The sequence below is a fragment of the Pelophylax lessonae genome (genome assembly GCF_965119305.1).
Source record: "Pelophylax lessonae genome assembly, chromosome: 5".
In the NCBI taxonomy this organism is placed as follows: domain Eukaryota; kingdom Metazoa; phylum Chordata; class Amphibia; order Anura; family Ranidae; genus Pelophylax; species Pelophylax lessonae.
The window spans coordinates 316,597-335,392 of NC_138772.1; the positions used below are offsets into that span (position 1 = coordinate 316,597).

The window sequence follows — 18,796 nt, forward strand, 5'->3', positions numbered from 1 at the left end:
CCAACATAGATGGACAACTTTGGAACTAGGGGGCTCCAACCTAGACTGACAGCTATGGAAATAGTGGGTTCCAACCTAGATGGACAGCTATGGAAATAGGGGGCTCCAACCTAGACTGACAGCTATGGAAATAGTGGGTTGCAACCTAGATGAACAGCTATGGAAATAGGGGGCTCCAACCTAGATGGACAGCTATGGAAATAGTGGGTTCCAACCTAGATGGACAGCTATGGAAATAGTGGGTTCCAACCTAGATGGACAGCTATGGAAATAGGAGGCTCCAACCTAGATGGACAGCTATGGAAATAGGGGGCTCCAACCTAGATGGACAGCTATGGAAATAGGGGGCTCCAACCTAGATGGACAGCTATGGAAATAGGGGGCTTCAAACTAGATGGACAGCTATGGAAATAGGGGGCTCCAACCTAGATGGATAGCTATGGAAATAGGGGGGTTTAACCTCGATGGACAGCTATGGAAATAGGGGGCTCCATAAATATAATTAGAAAACATGGATGTTATGTAAAAGATTGGCAACTGGATCTCCAGATATGTAGCTCCTATCATGAACTTCGAGCTGTCCTCCAACAACATATCTGGATATGGACTCCACCAATGACTGGAAATAACATTAAAGTCTAAGTGTTCTGTTTGAGGGTGGATATGACTGTGTTTCCTCCTTTCTGATCTGTAGAGTTATGTGTGACAGTATGTAATGAAGAAAGATGAACCAGACTTGTACAGTGCCAACAGCATAAGGTTACCGCTAAAAAACTATTGTTCAGACTTCTGGCAGATACAATCACTTAATGGGCCAACATAATGCTGCTCTAGACACGCCCCTCAATGACTAAAGACGAGGAGGTGTCCAGTGTGCGTAAAAAATAAATAATATTGTATATAGTATGTACAAGACACAACTGGGCCCATTGGCCACCGGTAGTCATGTGACTCAACCATAAAACCCCTCCGCTCCATCACCGATCTACAACTCCTGGAGTGAGATTCTTATTGCTCCTTAGAATCCTTCAACCTTCCATTTTATTATTCCTTCCATATCTCATACTACCCATTTGTCTTATTGCTGCAGGTAGCATATGTATGTACGTTAGGATGAATGGTTCATCTTAATTCTGATATCCCACATTGGAAATTAAAACCTAGCTGTGGAAGTAAATGCTGAGAACGCGGGTCTATTCAACCCTACAAAATGGGGACCTTCTAGACCACCCAATGAAGGCCTCTGAACTGCCTGTTCCCCCACACCCTAAAAACAGGAGTAGCACATGACACCTTGCCCCGTCCCTTTCCTAGCTTCCATGACTGATAGTTTATACTTAAAAATGATTGGATAAATCATAAGCAAATATTAATCATAAGAGTTCTGTGCGTGACTTTGTAAAAACAATTGCTTGGGATTTCTCCACACTTCACCCGTGAGAAGTTTCCATCAGCCTTGGAAGAACATTTGAATAAAACCAACTCATTTTGGTGACCAAAAGTGGAATAAGAGGAACGATCATCATCCAATTCTTGCGAAGAATGAATGGAAGTGGGCTGCATGAGATCTGGCTCGTTGCCACTGAAAGGGGAAAGGATGCAAGAAGAAGCCAGAGACCAGAGGGTGCCATAACGGTGTTGAGTGTGGAATGGTGATGTCGGTACCATCCTCAATCTTCCATTGGGCTGAGCGGAGGCGCTACCCCCTTGAAGCAGGCTGACTCGTAATGTTTGTTGAGATATGACTTGAGTGCGAAGGTCTTGCTGCATCGTTTGCACTTGTAGTGTTTGAAGGCGGAGTGCGTCTGCATGTGCGCGCGGAGGTTGGAGCGGTCAGCAAAGGCTTTTCCACAATGGGCGCAACCAAAGGGCTTCTCTCCGGTGTGGGATCTCATATGGCCCTGGAGAAGCCATGGTCGGCTGAAGGCTTTGCCGCACGTATCACACTTGTGCTTGAGGTCATGGGTGAGTAGATGCATGGCCATGGCCGGCATGGACACGTATACTTTGCCACAGGTGGGGCACTTCTTGGCGAGCTTACTATCCAGACTGCGGTGAGTCTGCTTGTGCCTGCTTAAATTGGAAGACGTGGCATAACTCTTCCCGCACTCACTACAGCTGTGCCTCTGGATGGCACGACCCGCAGCCAAAACCTTACGACGTGACCGGCCATCGGTGATGAAGAAGGCATCCACTGAGTAACCCTCACTGACCGCTGCGTCTCCATTGATGTAGCCCCCATTGATCTCTGAGCGCGGGCTGTCCGGTGGTTCTGAGTCAGGAGCTCCATATTCACTGTGCACTGCTGTATAAAGGGTGTCTGGAGAGGGGACTTTAATAGCTCCATCGCTGTCCCCGTCATATACGGAGGGGGTGATATATTCAGTGATGTAACCTGGAATAGAAAATTGCATGAGGGTCATTCCAGCAAAACAAGAATTACTGGACATCATAATTAGATCCTTCTTCCCTCCCCCACCGTTTCTACTGGACATCGCTATTAGATCCTTCTCCCCTCCCCCACCACCCGTACTGAACATCATTATTAGATCCTTCTCCCCTCCCCCACCACCCGTACTGAACATCATTATTAGATCCTTCTCCCCTCCCCCACCACCCGTACTGAACATCATTATTAGATCCTTCTCCCCTTCCCCCACCATCCCTACTGGACATCATTATTAGATCCTTCTAACCTCCCCCACCACCCCTACCGAACATTATCATTAGATCCTTCTCCCCATCCCCACCACACCTACTGGACATCATTGTTAGATCCTTCTCCCCATCCCCACCACCCCTACTGGACATCATGATTAGATCCTTCTCCCCTCCTCCACCACCCCTACTGAACATTATCATTAGATCCTTCTCCCCATCCCCACCACCCCTACTGGACATCATTATTAGATTCTTCTCCCCTCCCCCACCACTCCTATTGGACACACGTACCCCCAGGGTGTAAAACAGATATCCAAGAATCCAATGTAAGGAGCATTCTTCCCACTGACCCCCAATTTAAGGAGCATTCTTCTCACTGACCACCAATGTAAGGAGCATTCCTCCCACTGACCACCAATGTAAGGAGCATTCTTCCCACTGACCACCAATGTAAGGAGCATTCTTCCCACTGACCACTAATGTAAGGAGCATTCTTCCCACTGACCACCAATGTAAGGAGCATTCTTCCCACTGACCACCAATGTAAGGAGCATTCTTCCCACTGACCACCAATGTAAGGGACATTCTTCCCACTGACCACCAATGTAAGGAACATTCTTCCCACTGACCACCAATGTAAGGGACATTCTTCCCACTGACCACCAATATAAGGAACATTCTTCCCACTGACCACCAATGTAAGGGACATTCTTCCCACTGACCACCAATGTAAGGAACATTCTTCCCACTGACCTACAATGTAAGGGACATTCTTCCCACTGACCACCAATATAAGGAACATTCTTCCCACTGACCACCAATGTAAGGGACATTCCTCCCACTGACCACCAATGTAAGGGGCATTCCTCCCACTGACCACCAATGTAAGGAGCATTCCTCCCACTGACCACCAATGTAAGGGGCATTCCTCCCACTGACCCCTAATGAATCAGTTTTATTGGGATTCCCTAAGACAATTATTTCAAAGGTCCCTCTGTGGGTAAAAAAGTTGGGAAAGGCTGATCTAGTGTTTAAATTGTGTCCAAAAGAAGAGAAAACCTTAAACACGATCACAGGGCATAGTGACCGGAAATTCTATCTGGAATAGGGAAAGGAAGGGCCTCATTATTGGGCTTCCAAATTCTTCTACAGACTAATAGAAGAGACACAGATGAAGAGGACCACCATGGGCCACACCAGTCACACCGAGAGCCTCCATGGGCCACAGAAATCGCACAAAAGGCCTCCATGGGTCATACCAGTCATACCAAGGGCCTCCATGGGTCATACCAGTCACACCAAGGGCCTCCATGGGTCATACCAGTCACACCAAGGGCCTTCATGTGTCATACCAGTCATACCAAGGGCTTCCATGGGTCATACCAGTCACACCAAGGGCCTCCATGGGTCATACCAGTCACACCAAGGGCCTTCATGTGTCATACCAGTCATACCAAGGGCTTCCATGGGTAATACCAGTCACACCAAGGGTCTCCATGGGTCATACCAGTCACACCAAGGGCCTCCATGGGTCATACAAGTCATACCAAGGGCCTCCATGGGTCATACCAGTCACACAAAGGGACTTCCTTTACAACAATAATTTCCTCTATATATATATATATATATATATATATATATATATATATATATATATATATATATATAGAATGCCCACAAGATAAAGGCCTGGTCTGTCTCCATGGATGGTGGGCTTCATATCTTTTTCTCTGATGAGGAGAAGGAGGGGCGCAGGCTTGGGCTTTCTCTCCATGGGGGAATCGAACATTTGAGTTGTGTACCTTCTGCTTGCTTACAGACTGTATCACCACCCTCCACTATAACCCCCTCCCCCACTATCAACCGCAATAGAGAAAGTCTTCAGATGGGGTATTTGCGTTATTTTTTTTTTTTCAGGCTAAATACATTTTCTGCAAGTACAGAAAATACATGTTGAGCCTACCAGAAACCCAGCGTCCGTCCATGTACCTTCATGTGGACTGAGCTGAAATCCCAATTAATGTTATCAGCTATCTGCTGAGAACTACACCTCCATATGTTATGGAGATGAGAAGAGGAGGAAGTGTTCTGCAGTCCTTCCCAAAGGTGACAACGCTGCTCCTCCATAGATACATTACAGCGAGTGAGCGTTGTCACCCCAGGGCAGGAAGTGTGTTACTGGCAGGATCACCAAGTCAAAAGGAAAGAAGCCTGGAAAAGAGAGAACTAATGCGGCTATCATATCGAAAGGTTGAAGTACACCATATCAATAGAAAAGTCTATCCACTGTGACAGTACGAGGCTCTGGCAATATAAGAATGTAGGAGAAAATGACGCAGGATTGGCATTAAGCCGTAATGTTAGGTTCCAGACTATCGTTTCTGAGAAAGCTGTGTTTTTGGCTTTCTCTGGATTTTGTAAACCTGGATTAGTGCCTGGAGCTTGAAGGCTCCTAAGTGTATTGGGTGGGACAAAACCTTCAATCCTGTGCCTGGATTTTACTGAATGCCGGCAGCCTGCAGGGTCGTTATATGCTCAAGCCTGAGGATAGTTCAGAGCTCCCAGTATGGGAGGCAAAATGTCTCACCCAGGGGTCAGTGGAGCTCCAGCCAGGATTTAAGAGACAGGAGGACTCACCCCGGGGTCAGAGGAGCCCCAGCCAGGAGTCAGGGGATAGAATGTCTTACCCAGCGTTCAGAGGGGCCACAGCAACTAGCCAGGAGACAGGAGGCCTCACCCAAGGGTCAGAGAAGTCCCAGACAGGAGTCAAGAGACTAACGGTCTCACCCAGGGGTCAGTGGAGCCTCAGCCAGGAGTCAAGAGACAGGAGGTCCCACCCAGGGGTCAATGGAGCCCTAACCAGAAGTCAAGAGACAGGAGGTCTTACCCAGCGTTCAGAGGAGCCCCAGCCGGGGTCAGGGGAGCCCCAGTTAGGAGTCAGGGGATGCAAGCTCTCACATAGGGGTTAGAGGAGCCCCAGACAGAAGACAGTAGGTCCCACCCAGTGATCAGAAGAGCCCCAGCAAGAAGACTAGAGACAGAGGGTCTCACCCAGGGGTCAGAGGTGCCTCAGCCAGGAGTCAAGAGACAGGAGATCTCACCCAGGGTTCAGAGGTGCCCCAGCCAGGTGTCCACAGACAGAGGGTCTCAGAGGTGCCCCAGCCTAGAGTCAAGAGATAGGAGATCTCACCCAGGGGTCAGGGGAGCCCCAGCCAGGTGTCAAGAGATGGGAGGTCTTACCCAGGGGTCAGAGAAGCCCCAGCCAGGAGTCAAGAGACAGAGGGTCTCAGAGGTGCACCAGCCAAGATTCAATAGATGGGAGGTCTCACCCAGGGATCAGAGAAGCCCCAGCCAGGAGTCAAGAGACAGGGGGTCTCACCCAGGGGTCAGAGGAGCTCCAGCCAGGGATCAAGAGACAGGAGGTCTCACCAAGGGGTCCGAAGAGCCCCAGCCAGGATTCCAGAGACAATGGTTCTCACCCAGGGGACAGAGGTGCCCCAAACAGGAGTCTAGAGACAGAGGGTCTTACCCAGGGGTCAGAGGTTCCCCAGCCAGGGGTCAAGAGACAGGATGTCTCACCCGGGGATCACAGGTGCCCCAGCCAGGAGTCCAGAGACAGAGGGTCTCAGAGAAGCCCCAGTCAGAACACAGGAGGTCTCACCCAGGGATCAGAGGAGCCCCAGCCAGGAGTCCAGAGACAGAGGGCCTCATCCAGGGGTCAGAGGTGCCCCAGCCAGGAGTCAAGAGACAGAGGGTTTCAGAGGTGCCCCAGCCAAGAGTCAAGAGATAGGAGGTCTCACCCAGGTGTGAGAGGAGCCCCAGCCAGGAGTCAAGATATGGGAGGTGTCATCCAGGGGTCAGAAGAGCCCCAGCCAGGAGTCAAGAGACAGAAGGTCTGACCCAGGCTTCAGAAGTGCCCCGGCAAGGAGTCCAGAGACAAGGGGTCTTACCCAGGGGTCAAAGGAGCCCCGACCAGCAGTCAATAGACAGGAGGTTCAATCCAGGGGTCAGAGTAGCCCTAGCAAAGAGTCAAGAGACAGGAGGTCTCACCCAGGGGTCAGAGGAGCTCCAACCAGGAGTCAAGAGACAGGAGGTCTCACCCAGAAGTCAAAGGAGCCCCAACCAGGAGTCAAGAGACAGGAGGTCTCACCCAGGGGTCAGAGGAGCTCCAGCCAGGAGTCAAGAGACAGGAGGTCTCACCCAGAAGTCAAAGGAGCCCCAACCAGGAGTCAAGAGACAGGAGGTCTCACCCAGGGGTCAGAGGAGCTCCAGCCAGGAGTCAAGAGACAGGAGATCTTACCCAGGAGTCAGAGGAGCCCCAACTAGGAGTCAAGAGATGGGAGGTCTCACCCAGGGGTCAGAGGAGCCCCAGACATAGGTCAAGAGACAGGAGGTCTCACCCAGGGGTCAGAGGAGCCCCTGCATAGAGTCAAGAGACAGGAGGTCTCACCCAGGGGTCAGAGGAGCCCCTGCATAGAGTCAAGAGACAGGAGGTATCACCCAGTGGTCAGAGAAGCCCCAGCCAAGAGTCAATAAACATGAAGTCTCACCCAGGGGTCAGAGGAGCCCCAGCCAGAAATCAAGAAATCGAGAGAGGGGGTCTCACCCAGGGGTCAGAGGAGCCCCAGTCAGGAGTCAAGAGACAGGAGGTCTCACCCAGGGTTCAGAGGAGCCCCAGCCAGGAGTCAAGAGGCAGGAGATCTCACCCAGAAGTCAAAGGAGCCCCGACCAGCAGTCAATAGACAGGAGGTTCAATCCAGGGGTCAGAGTAGCCCTAGCAAAGAGTCAAGAGACAGGAGGTCTCACCCAGGGGTCAGAGGAGCTCCAACCAGGAGTCAAGAGACAGGAGGTCTCACCCAGAAGTCAAAGGAGCCCCAACCAGGAGTCAAGAGACAGGAGGTCTCACCCAGGGGTCAGAGGAGCTCCAGCCAGGAGTCAAGAGACAGGAGATCTTACCCAGGAGTCAGAGGAGCCCCAACTAGGAGTCAAGAGATGGGAGGTCTCACCCAGGGGTCAGAGGAGCCCCAGACATAGGTCAAGAGACAGGAGGTCTCACCCAGGGGTCAGAGGAGCCCCTGCATAGAGTCAAGAGACAGGAGGTCTCACCCAGGGGTCAGAGGAGCCCCTGCATAGAGTCAAGAGACAGGAGGTATCACCCAGTGGTCAGAGGAGCCCCAGCCAAGAGTCAATAAACATGAAGTCTCACCCAGGGGTCAGAGGAGCCCCAGCCAGAAATCAAGAAATCGAGAGAGGGGGTCTCACCCAGGGGTCAGAGGAGCCCCAGTCAGGAGTCAAGAGACAGGAGGTCTCACCCAGGGGTCAGAGGAGCCCCAGCTAGAAGTTAGGGGACAGAACGTCTCACCCAGGGGTCAGAAAAAGAGACAGTAGCCAGGAGGTCTCCTCCCAGGAGTCAGGTGGGCTCCTTTTGGGGTGTCAGAAAAACCCCTATCCAGAGTGAAATTGAACCAGGAGAGCTAAGCTTCTTGCTCTAAGCCCTCTCATTGGGTTCCCTCACTGGAATCTCATCCATTCATTGTGCATACCTTGCTTATGTGACCTATTCATTTTTATAAAAGTCAATAAATATTGAACCAGGGCAGAGTTTAATTTTTTGTTGGCATGTTTCTCTGGCACGCTGTTGTTTGGTCACTCAGGCTCCAGTGACCGACTCCCTGTAGAGAGGATTGCAATGTACTGAATAGGTAGTTAGTGGTAGGTTCAAGACCACCTTTGATGAGTGGACTGATCTTCGTGTCAACAACTGCAGAAGAAGCTGACTGTGGAAGTTAGGGATGTAGGATGAGAAGGTCCCCCCCGAGGGGAGGGTCTTTTCATCATTCAAAGAGTTCAGGTAGCAAAAATAACAGTGTATTTGTGAAAATGCCTAAACTTTTCTTCTTTCTCTTGCAGGTAACATAAAGTTTAGAGATAGTCAGTCAGGTTGATCAAATTACTCACCAGAGCAGGCTTTGCTTGGTGGGGGCTGCATTGCTACAAATGCACTTGAAATGTATTATATTGTATAAAGAGCTACCTATATTTTTACACTTAATTTATTGGCTGTACATTTGTTTATTTCCCTTTTCCCCCTTTCCAGGTTTGTGGGATACTTCTGAAGTTTTGATAGGATTTTTGTAGTGGGCGGCTGCCCCAGAGCCAATGGGACGTGGCTCAATTTTGGTGGGGGGTGAATGTAGACCCCTCCTAGGTAGGTAGGTGCTAGGCAAAAGCATCTATCGCTCCTTCTGCTTATCAGGGGAGCTTGATCTATTAGGTTGCCTGCCACATGTTTCCAGGTGTGATTCACTGGTTCTGAGGGAGTGTCCCCACTGTATCCAATGAGGGAGCTTGTTGGACAATGGAGGAAACCCAGCCAGTGACACATTGGCTTCTGTGGGAATCCCAGTGGGAGGACATTCTTGCAATCCTGGGATTGCTCATAAAAACCGGGGGGGGGGGGGGGGGGACATGTGACAGGGAGTCTTTGGCGGGAAGCAGAGTACCAGGAGGAGGCAGACGGCTGTCTCTCCACTCCAGCAAAGTCAGGGGATCAGGGAGCCAGATCACACAGAGAGAGTTACAGTAAAGGGGGTGCCATGTAGAGAACCCTGAAGATCAGGGTCAAAGGGGGTGCCTAGTTGGGCCCTGAAGAGTGATTCACAGAGAAATACAAGTTCATTAAATTCTTCTTCACTGCTAGTGACAAGGTGAAGCAGCAGCCTTGCCGCACTCAGCTATATCTAGACGTCCCAGCAAATTGTGCATAGTTCATTCAAGTTGGAGTATCCCACTCATCCCTTCTCCTATCCAAGTTCTCATTGAGAAGAATGCCCCTCTTACATTGGTGGCCATTGAGAAGAATGTCCCTTACTTTGGTGGCAATTGAGAAGAATTCCCCTCTTACAGTGGTTGTCATTGAAATTAATGCCTCCCTTACAGTGGTGTCCATTGAGAAGAATGCTACTATTACATTGGTGGCCATTGAGAAGAATGCCCCTCAAACAGTGGTGGTCATTGTGAAGAATGCCCCTCTTACAGTGGTGGTCATTGAGAAGAATGCTCTCTTACAGTGGTGGCCATTGAGAAGAATGCTCCTCTTCTATTGGTGGCCATTGAGAAGAATGCTCTCTTACAGTGGTGGCCATTGAGAAGAATGCTCTCTTTACAGTGGTGGCCATTGAGAAGAATGCTCTCTTTACAGTGGTGGCCATTGAGAAGAATGCTCTCTTTACAGTGGTGGCCATTGAGAAGAATGCTCTCTTTACAGTGGTGGCCATTGAGAAGAATGCTCTCTTTACAGTGGTGGCCATTGAGAAGAATGCTCTCTTACAGTGGTGGCAATTGAGAAAAATGCTCTTTTTCAATGGTGGCCATTGAGAAAAATGCTCCTCTTATATTGGTGGCCATTGAGAAGAATGCCCCCTTACAGTGATGGCCATTGAGAAGAATGCCCCTCTTACATTGGAGGCCATTGAGAAGAATGCCCCCTTACAGTGATGGCCATTGAGAAGAATGCTTCTCTTACATTGGTGGCCATCAAGAAGAACGTCCCTTTACAGTGGTGGCCATTGAGAAGAATGCTTCTCTTACATTGGTGGCCATCAAGAAGAACGTCCCTTTACAGTGGTGGCCATTGAGAAGAATGCTTCTCTTACATTGGTGGCCATCAAGAAGAACGTCCCCTTACAGTGGTGGCCTGTCAAATGGAGGGCTCAAGATCACCAGCAAGCTGCTGGTAAACGTAAACAGTCTTTATTGGTCTCTCAAGACAGGCAAACACAAATAGCTTTCTTTAACAAAAGTAAAGCAAAGAGTTCATAGTCCTGGTATTGAAAAATTCACACAAGGCGCTCACCACCAGACTCTCAGTCCCACACTAGGTTTAGAGTTCCCAATTGCCTCAAGGTGTTGTAAAGACTGCAGGGGTTTAGCCATAAATGCCTCAGTAACCAGAGGGTTCACATTTGCTCACAGCTTATAAACCATCCACTCTGTCTCAGTGACACAGGTGTTGCTCCTTCCTGCTGCTTGTCAAGACTCCCTTGCCTGTGGCTTAAACCCCTTCAGGACCAGATTTGGAGGTTTTTACTACCCCAAAACTCTTCAAACCTGTGAAATTCTGGGTTGCTAAAAAGGACCTAACAGTTTTGAGAGTACTTAAAGTCAGTCCTCTCTAGCCAGACTCTCTGGAACACCTCACCGTGCATGGGTGAGAACCTCTGAGTACACAACCATGTCTTCAAAACTATCCCCCTTAAAGGGATCACAACTCAAATACTAGGGGAGTATACCTGCTGTCCAGGATGGATTCTCTGTGTCCTGTATTGGCCATTGAGAAGAATGCACCCCTTGCAGTGGTGGCCATTGAGAAGAATGCACCCATCACAGTGGTGGCCATTGAGAAGTATGCACCCCTCACAATGGTGGTCATTGAGAAGAATGCACCCCTCACAGTGGTGGCCATTGAGAAGAATGCACCCCTCACAGTGATGACCATAGAGAAAAATGCCCCTCTTACAGTGGTGGCCATTGAGAAGAATGCCCCTCTTACAGTGGTCGCCATTGAGAAGAATGCCCCTCTCACAGTGGTGGCCATTGAGAAGAATGCACCCCTCACAGTGGTGGCCATTGAGAAGAATGCCCCTCTCACAGTGGTCGCCATTGAGAAGAATGCCCCTCTCAAAGTGGTGGCCATTGAGAAGAATGCCCCTCTCAAAGTGGTGGCCATTGAGAAGAATGCCCCTCTCACAGTGGTCGCCATTGAGAAGAATGCCCCTCTCAAAGTGGTGGCCATTGAGAAGAATGCCCCTCTCAAAGTGGTGGCCATTGAGAAGAATGCCCCTCTCACAGTGGTCGCCATTGAGAAGAATGCCCCTCTCAAAGTGGTGGCCATTGAGAAGAATGCCCCTCTTACAGTGGTGGCCATTGAGAAAAATGGGCCCCTTACATTGGTGGCCAGAATACCACCCTTAAAGATAGCTGAAAAGATCATTGATGTCATGCAACTGACTCTGCCAAGTGGTTTTGGCCCAGGAACTATACAGGCACCATCAAATTAAAGACCAAGCAGCCACAGCTCAAGGAACACCAAGAAACCTCTGGAGCAGAAGTGGACAACTGTGGCCCTTCTGCTATTGTAAAACTACATGTCCCATGAGGCAGTTTAAAGCTGACAGTTGCAAGCATGACTCCCAAAGGCAAAAGCGTGATGGGACTTGTAGTTCTACAACAACTGGAGGGTAAAACAGCTGAAGTTTCCCACCCCTGCTTTGGAGGAACCATAAGGTCCTATGGAACCTAGGTTTACAATAGCTGCTATAAACTATAAACTCGCTCTGGAAATCCCTCTTGTGGGGTATGTTTTATGGGGTAGTTATACCTTTTCCCGGGAATTTTTTAATAATTGAAATAAAGTGACTTCTAGAGGGACCCGGTCCCACCTTTTTAGAGTTGTTTTGGTCATCTCAGAGGGTTGGTGGTCACCTTTGAAGCTGTTATATGCTTTTCCTTTGAGTTGCTTCTCCCATATTCTATCAATCCAAGACACGAAGTGTAACCTAGACCCAGATCCTGCCTCGTGCTCCTCTCCGGGGACAGTTCTGGGACAGTTCTCCTATCATTGTCACAGTCTTGTGATGTCCCTGTGTGCTCAATGACCTTAATGATGTCCTTCCTGCTGATGATGAATCCTACAGATCCAGCTGTGTGGACACAGCGCATGGCAACCCCTACTGTGGACAAGTGGCCAAGAAAGCGTGGAAGAGCTGAAAATTGTTATGGCTGCATTGCAGTAATGGAGAGCCACCTGCATGGATGGTATGGCCCAATACATGGCAGTATTATCCCTAATATGACATCCTATGGGAGGATAGACATGGAGGGGGGTCCATGTGATACAAGCACTGCACAGAATATTATTTGGCTGAACATTCTGTATGGTTTTCATACATTCCTGGCCTGGATGACCAGTGTTATGCACCTTTATGTAATGCATTCAGTACTGCCCCCTTGTGCCCTCTCTCAGCAGATGTTGGCTCCCCCCCCCCCCCCCATTGCCTCAGTCTCTCTGCTGCTTCTCGATTTCCCTCACCTCAGCAGATTCTCTCCGCCGTGTAGCCTACCGCTCCTCTCACTGGTGTCAGCACTCCCCTCCTTCATCCCACCACCGATTCCATGACCCACTTCTGCATGTACCCCCCAGATGTGATGAGGGGTGCACCGTATGGCCAAGCTGTGTGAGATATCCATGCATTATGTGATGTCCATCTACTGCAGAGTGGAGGATTCCTCCGCATAGCAGAGGGCAATCAGGACATACACAGGCAGCAGCTGGGGAAGGGGTGACCTTGGCACCGGGGGGGGGGGCAGGAAGAGCGGCTGCCGGCTATGGAGTTGAGCTAAGCCCTGTTGCTTGCCTTGGCATCCATCTTTGTTCCTTCTTCATAAAAGACACAAAAGAAATGACTTCTCCCCCTTTCTATTTACCCCCAGCGGGGGGTTGGAGGGGGGGTGGAGGGGGTCTCGGCGCTGGGATCTGAGTCGTGATGTGATTCCGGCAGCCCGCCGGCCAAAAACAGGTTAAATTTTGTTCTGCAATGCCCAAAGCTGCGCAATCAGCGAATTTCCCAAAATAGCATCTCGCCTGAGTCTTTTTTTTTCACTCCAAAACAATGAAATTCCAGCAGTTCTGAGCCCCCTCTCCCCCCCCCCCTCCTCCGCCTCCCTCCCTCCTCTCCCTCCGGAATATCTCAAGGTCAGAAGCAGAATGGTGGGACCCCCCATGTCCATGCACAACATCTGGGACAGGGACATTGGTCAGGAAGTCATTTGATGTGATTATCCCCATTATAATTAGGGGAAAGGATCCGGCCCCCCCCCCTCACTCCCGGTGCCCTTGAATGGATGCAGATAGCGGGGGCTGCAGATAATATTCTCCCCCCACCTTCTCCTCACCCAGCTGCCGTTCTCCCCAAGCTCTAAATATAGTTCTGCATTCAAAACACAGGCCGCAGATCCGCTGCAGAGCATTCTGTGTACATGTCAGAGGCTGCAAAGCATTGCAATGTATTTAGGACCCATATCAGGGCATTCTCTGTATAGGTGACCCATTGCAGAGCATTGCATGTATATATGACCCATATCATAGCATTGCATTTATAGATAACCCATGGCAGAGCATTCTCTGTATAGATAACTAATTGCAGAGCATTATATGTATAGGTGACGCATGGCAGAGCATTCTATGTATGGGTGACCCATTGCAGAGCATTCTATGTATAGGTAACCCATGGCAGAGCATTCTATGTATAGGTGATCTATGGCAGAGCATTATACGTATAGGTAACCCTTGGCAGAGCATTCTACGTATAGGTGACCCATGGCAGAGCATTCAATGTATAGGTGACCTATGGCAGAGGATTCAATGTATAGGTGACCCATGGCAGAGCATTCTATGTACAGGTGACCCATGGCAGAGCATTCTATGTATAAGTGACCCATGGCAGAGCATTCTATGTATAGGTAACCCATGGCAGAGCATTCTATGTATAGGTGAATTATGGCAGAGCATTCTACAAATAGGTAACCCTTGGCAGAGCATTCTACGTATAGGTGACCCATGGCAGAGCATTCAATGTATAGGTGACCTATGGCAGAGCATTCAATGTATAGGTGACCCATGGCGGAGCATTCAATGTATAGGTGACCTATGGCAGAGCATTCTAGGTTTAGGTGACCCATAGCAGAGTTCTCTATGTATATATGACCCATAGCAGGGCATTCTCTGTATAGGTGACTAGGTGACGCATAGCAGAGCATTCCATGCATAGGTGAACCATGGCAGAACATTCTACGTATAGGTGACCCATTGCAGAGCATTCTACGTATAGGTGAACCATGGCAGAGTATTCTATGTATAGGTGAACCATGGCAGAACATTCTACGTATAGGTGAACCATGGCAGAGCATTCTACGTATAGGTGACCCATTGCAGAGAATTCTATGTATGGGTGACCCATTGTAGAGCATTCTATGTATAGGTGACGCATGGTGGAGCATTCTATGTATAGGTGACCCATTGCAGAGCATTCTTTGTATAGGTGATGCATGGTGGAGCATTCTACGTATAGGTGAACCATGGCAGAGCATTCTACGTATAGGTGACCCATTGCAGAGCATTCTATGTATAGGTTACCCATTGTAAAGCATTCCACGTATAGGTGAACCATGGCAGAGCATTCTACGTATAGGTGAACCATGGCAGAGCATTCTACGTATAGGTGACCCATTGCAGAGAATTCTATGTATGGGTGACCCATTGTAAAGCATTCTATGTATAGGTGACGCATGGTGGAGCATTCTATGTATAGGTGACCCTTTGCAGAGCATTCTATATATAAGTGATGCATGGTGGAGCATTCTATGTATAGGTGACCCATTGCAGAGCATTTTAAGTATAAGTGATCCATGACAGAGAATTCTATGTATAGGTGACTCATATCAGAGCAATCTCTGTGTAGGTGATCCATATCAGAGAATTCTATGTATAGGTGCCCCATTGCAGAGCATTCTTTGTATAAGTGATCCATGGCAGAGAATTCTATGTATAGGTGACCCATGGCAGAGCATTCTATGTATAGGTGACCCATTTCAGAGCATTCTATGTATAGGTGACTCATATCAGAGCATTCTATGTATAGGTGACCCATTGCAGAGCATTCTATGTATAGGTGACCCATTGCAGAGCATTCTTTGTATAAGTGATCCATATCAGAGCATTCTATGTATAGGTGACTCATATCAGAGCAATCTCTGTGTAGGTGATCCATATCAGAGCATTCTATGTATAGGTGCCCCTTAGCAGAGCACTTTGTGTACAGGTGGCCCATGGCGGAGCATTGTATGTGCGGTGGTGGAACACTGCGGAGGACTGTGCTGGGGTAGGAGTGACTGTAGATTTTTGTATGTGTCAGGGATTGCAGGGCTCTGCGTGTGTTTGCAGCGTAATATCTTTGGAGCACATGGTGTGTGGATCCCGGGACATGCTGCAGTCAGCTGTTTGCTGGGTACTGCAGAGTTGTGTCCTCACATGTGCAGTGCAGGGACTTTAGGAACACAGCCATGAGTGATCAGCACTGTTGGCTACAGTGGGGGCGATTTTGCCAACATCGATGTACTGTGCAATGGTCCGTAATGACCAATCAGTGATGGAGGGCCTAGGGGGAGATCAACTAATGAGAGCACAACTGGTGCTTGGGGTCACTGCTGCTCCAAGGGGATGACCCCCAATTATCGCCACATGGGATAAAAGCTGTGTCAGATATCTGCCCCCCCCCCCCACCAACCCCGCTGTCTGATCTCATGTTCCTTCATGTGTGTGAACTCAGTTTACCCCTTCGCTATGTATGTGTCATCGTGTGTTTGGTTGGGTTCTCCCAGTTGATGTGATGCGTTGTCTACTTGTCTTGGCCATTTTAGGTCACATACATGTAAAGCCATGTGCCCTGTGAGGGTCTCCCATCTACCAATGCCCAGTACTGGCCCCTGGGGGTTTATAGGGTTTGGGGAGTGGAGATGGCGCTCACCTTTGTCGGAGATGTGTGCAGTGAAGTCTGACCGATGCCTGACATAAGCACTCTCGCTGTCAGTCGAGCAGAAGCCGTCCTTTACCTTTTTCACCAGAAAGGACCTTGGCATTGTTCCTCTTCCCCTCCAGAGGTGAAAGGTCAGAGCAGGGTCAGGGAGGAGGAGGAGGAGGAGAGGGTTATGGAAGTGAAAAGAAGAATGAAGAAAGATACTGAAGGAGGGACATCAACTGCAGTTCTCCTCCACACTCCCCAGCACGGGACACCAAATGTTCTGTTGGGTCAGAGAGATGGAACCAGTGGAGGGAAAGGGGTAGAGTCCCAGCCCTCAGAATAAGGAGAACCTCTGCTGGGCACCATCAGGTCTCTGGAGGTTAGCACTGGACAGTAGTTTAGATGTTGCCCCAGACACCGGCAGGAGCTTGGATGGTCCCCCAAATTCAGCCACAGGACAGTAGTTTGGATGATCTCCCAGATTCTGGCACTGGACAGCAGCCTGAAAGACTGTCTAGACTTCAGCACTGGACAGGAACTCGGATGGTCCCCCTGATTCTGGCACGGGACAGTAGTTTGGATAGTCCCCCAGATTCCGACACTGGACAGCAGCTTGAAAGACCCTCTAGATTTTAGCACTGGACAGTAGTTTGGACAGACCCCCAGATCTCGGGAAGGAATAGCAGCTTGGATGATCCCCCAGATTCCAGCACTGGACAGCAGCTTGACGATTCCCCAGATTTTAGCACTGAATAGCAGCTTGGATGATCCCTCAGATTTCAGCACTGAACAGCGGTTTGGATGATCCCTCAGATTTCAGCACTGAACAGCAGTTTGCTCGATGATTCCCCAGATTTCAGCTTTGGATGCAACCTTGGATTAACTCTTAGATTTCAGCAGTGGACAACAACTTGATGATCCCCCAGATTTCAGCAGTGGACAACAACTTGATGATCCCCCAGATTTCAGCATTGGACAGCAGCTTGGATGATCCCCCAGATTTCAACAATGGACAGCAATCTTGATGATTCTCCAAATTTCAGCATGGGACAGCAGCTTGGATGTTCCCCCCCAGATGTCAGCATTGGACAGCAGCTTGGATGTTCCCCCAAATGTCAGCATTGGACAGCAGCTTGGATGTTCCCCCCAGATGTCAGCATTGGACAGCAGCTTGGATGTTCCCCCAGATGTCAGCATTGGACAGCAGTTTAGACATGTCCCCAGATTTCAGCACTGGACAGCAGCCTGGATGACCCTCCAGGTTTCAGCACTGGACAGCTCCCAGGACCAGCATGTCCCGCATTCCTCTGTACCTGTGCTTTCTTTCTAGCTGTGTTGTCCTGGTGGTCTCCCAGGTGTCTCAGTTGGGGGGTCTGTCTCTCTTGCCTTGCTCTGTATCTTCTGCTGTCTCGGTATCCTTGTCAGTCTGTTGCTATTTGTGCCTCTCTTCATCAATTCTGCATCATTCCTTTTTTTTTTTTGCTGTCTTCCTCCCTCCTGGTTTTCTGTTTTCTCCCAGCTCCTCCTTCTTCCACTGATCTCTCCTTCTATAGAGCTGTCATCCCCTCACACGGCTTCCATCCCTCCTTTCCGAGGCGTTTTCCTCTGCTACCTTCCTGCTTCAGTGCTCAGGATGTGTGAAGGCTTTCCACTTCAGCTGGTCCATTTAAAGGGCTGTGATCAGGTGCTGCTGCGGGATGGCCTGCCATAATATCCCAGAATTCCCGGGGGAGCCCCACATCTTTATTACTGCTGCTCACATCTTCCTCCCTATCTCTGCAGACGGATTTTCCCTGAAAAACAGAAGGGGAAAAAATGAGCCCAAGGGAGGAAGAGGAGCTCCAACGGGAGGGGGGGAAGATTCCCCCCGAAAAACCATTCCGTCTCTTTGTCTTGGCTTTTCTCGTCTCCCCAGTGTGACATCTGTCTGTCCTTCCCATCACCACATTCTCCAGATGATTATTTGGTGCATTGTAATTAGGATAAAAAAAAGCTTTGCAGTGAATGAAATGAAGGCCTCTGGATGATACGTATCACCATCAGACTATGGCCTCCATCACTTCAGAGTTAGTCTATGGGACTTAGTTCACTTTAAGGGTTAAGTTGGCCAATCTCCGTACGATGCCCTTTAGATTTACAAACCATGTAATTTTTGGCCTACCTCAACAGTCTGATGATCTTCAGTCAGGCCGGCCCTTCCGTAGATCTAAAAGGGATTGTACAATTAGATTGCAATGTGAGTGGTCTGGGTTAGGCTGGCACGGTTGCATGCCGCCATTTCAATCAGCTTTTATTAGGAAAAATGGCCAAAGAGATGAAGACGAGGGAACGCCAGCAGCTTCTTTTTGGATAATACGTATCACCATCAGACTATGGCCTCCATCACTTTAGAGTTAGTGTATGGGACTTAGTTCACGTTAAGTTGGCCATACACATTACAATCTCCGTACGATGCCCTATAGATTTACAGAAGATTTACAGACCATGAAATTCTGGGCCTACCTCAGCAGTCTGATGGTCGGCCCTTCCCTAGATCTAAAAGGGATTGTACAATTAGA

The 18,796-nt window shown here is 49.3% G+C and overlaps 1 protein-coding gene across 2 annotated transcripts; it reads right to left on the reverse strand.

Annotated features, from left to right (window-relative positions):
- Window positions 1-79: 79 nt before the first annotated feature.
- SCRT1 (scratch family transcriptional repressor 1) lies at window positions 80-18,149 on the reverse strand. 2 transcript variants are annotated; one of them, XR_014225287.1, is made up of 3 exons: window positions 16,245-18,149; window positions 461-2,395; window positions 80-425 (listed from the first exon to the last, which is right to left on the reverse strand). XR_014225287.1 is itself a non-coding variant. In XM_082258115.1 (2 exons), exons 1-2 carry the CDS (start codon window positions 16,354-16,356, stop codon window positions 1,671-1,673), a joined length of 837 nt encoding a protein of 278 aa, XP_082114241.1. In that variant the 5' UTR covers window positions 16,357-18,149; the 3' UTR covers window positions 436-1,670. The 2 variants fall into 2 exon arrangements, 1 of the variants encoding a protein (XP_082114241.1); XM_082258115.1 differs by lacking the exon at window positions 80-425 and having other exon boundaries at window positions 436-2,395.
- Window positions 18,150-18,796: the final 647 nt, after the last annotated feature.

Bases quoted from the DNA above. Each gene is read 5' to 3' on its own strand.
- SCRT1 (XM_082258115.1), bottom strand. From the start codon at position 16,356: ATGCCAAGGTCCTTTCTGGTGAAAAAGGTAAAGGACGGCTTCTGCTCG. The intron at 2,396-16,244 runs GTGAGCGCCATC...TTTCTATTCCAG, and splicing joins TGCACACATCTCCGACAAAG to GTTACATCACTGAATATATC.